This window comes from Orycteropus afer, unplaced genomic scaffold (assembly GCF_000298275.1).
Source record: "Orycteropus afer afer isolate SDZICR_OR568_19922 unplaced genomic scaffold, OryAfe1.0 scaffold00275, whole genome shotgun sequence".
Classification (NCBI taxonomy): Eukaryota; Metazoa; Chordata; class Mammalia; order Tubulidentata; family Orycteropodidae; genus Orycteropus; species Orycteropus afer.
In genome coordinates this window covers 2,982,173-2,983,771 of record NW_006921862.1, presented here as the reverse complement: position 1 = coordinate 2,983,771, position 1,599 = coordinate 2,982,173, and the positions used below count along the sequence as shown (strand labels likewise).

General features: G+C 40.1%; 1 protein-coding gene across 1 annotated transcript in view; it reads right to left on the bottom strand.

The window, feature by feature from the left end:
* Nucleotides 1–1,599, bottom strand: part of C6 (complement C6) — a 129,864-nt gene that overhangs the window by 48,124 nt on the left and 80,141 nt on the right. The window contains exon 9 of the mRNA XM_007950533.2: nucleotides 62–228. Within this exon, the coding sequence (XP_007948724.1) occupies nucleotides 62–228 (167 nt within the window). The remainder of the gene's footprint in view (nucleotides 1–61; nucleotides 229–1,599) is intronic.

Below are 1,599 nucleotides of genomic sequence, written 5' to 3'. Positions count from 1 at the left end.
TTAAAAAAAAAAAAAATAGAACACTACTTCAGCTTTTACCCATAATATGTTTTAATCTCACCTCAAAGTCAATCACAACAGGATTTTCCTTCACTGATTCTACCCACTCAGTATAAGTCTTCTCCTCAGGCCCAGATCTCCCTTTCTCCCATGCCAAAGCTGCTGCAAATTCACTCCTCCCTCCTCGAACCAGGGATATGGATTTCTCTGCTCCCTGCAAAAACGAACCTGCAAGGCAATTCAAGAAAATGATCCATTTAATTTTATTGTGAATTCATGCTTTAGAGAAAGGCCTGTTTGCACTGGAGGATACAGTAATGTAGCTCCATTAAGTAAGCTAAGTGAAAAGGTAAGAAAACATTTTTCATTCCTTTAGGGAGCTTAATAATAGAAATGATAATACTGCCAAGAGCTACCATTTATTTAGCATCCTGTGTGTGCCAGGCACTTGACACATACTTTCTTATGGAATTCTCACAACAAACCTGAAAGGAAGGTGTTATTATAAAAGGGGACATTGAAGCCAGAAGTAATTTGACCTGAGACATTAAGGTTGGGCTAGGACGTAAAAACAATCCACATTTTGATTACTCTGACTCCTACTCTTTGATGACAAAATAGGCTTTTGTTTATATTAATTCTGTCTAAGGTCATGGAAATAACATAAACCACATGGATCCTCATATTCAATCTATTGACTGCAATGCTGGAGTTGCTTAAATACAGGAAAAACAAACAAACAAAAAAAAAAAACCAAAAACCAGATATAATGCCTTTAAACTTAAAGAAAGAGACAAAAGTGCAACTAACCAAAAGGGAAAACAAACATTCAGGGTAAGAGTTGCCATAATGTTCCTTCTTTATTTCTTTTTTTAAAATTGTGATTTGGGTGAAGATTTACAGAGCAAATTCACTTTCCATACAGCAGTTTGCATACACTTTGTCTCATGACATTGACCACAGTTTACCACAATGCAACAGCTCCCTCCCACTCCTCCCCATAGTTACCTCTTTCCTGTGTCCATCCCTCCATGGACTCCTGTCACCTGGGCTGTCTCTCTGTGCGTACACAGCCCTTCTTTCTCAATGATTTTTCTCTCCAAGGAGTGTATCTATCTCAGGTAAATGTTCAACTCATATGCTTGTCTTCTGTTTGGCTGGAAATCACAGATGTGGGTTCAATTCCAGACCTGAAGGGTAGCTAGGGGCCATAGTCTCAGTGGTTCCACCAGGCTCTATCGGACCAGCAAACCTGGTCCCCCCCCTTTTATTTTCTCCAAATGATTTTGAGTTTTGTTCCACATTGTTCTCCCTCTCTATTCAGGATCTCCTACATGGATCCCCTTCCAAGTGGATGACAGTGGTAGCCGGACACCATCTAGTTCTTCCGGTCTCATAGTCATATAGGCTGCAGATCAGATGGTGTACCACTCACTAGGACTATTGTTTCCATGAATTTTGGTTTTCTTCATTCTTCTTTTCTCTGGACGAGGAGAGATCCGTCGTTGCATCTAGATGGCAGCTTGCTAGCTTTTAAGATCCCAGTCACTACTCACCAAAGTAGGAGGTGGAACAATGTTTTGTATAGTATGTTATGCC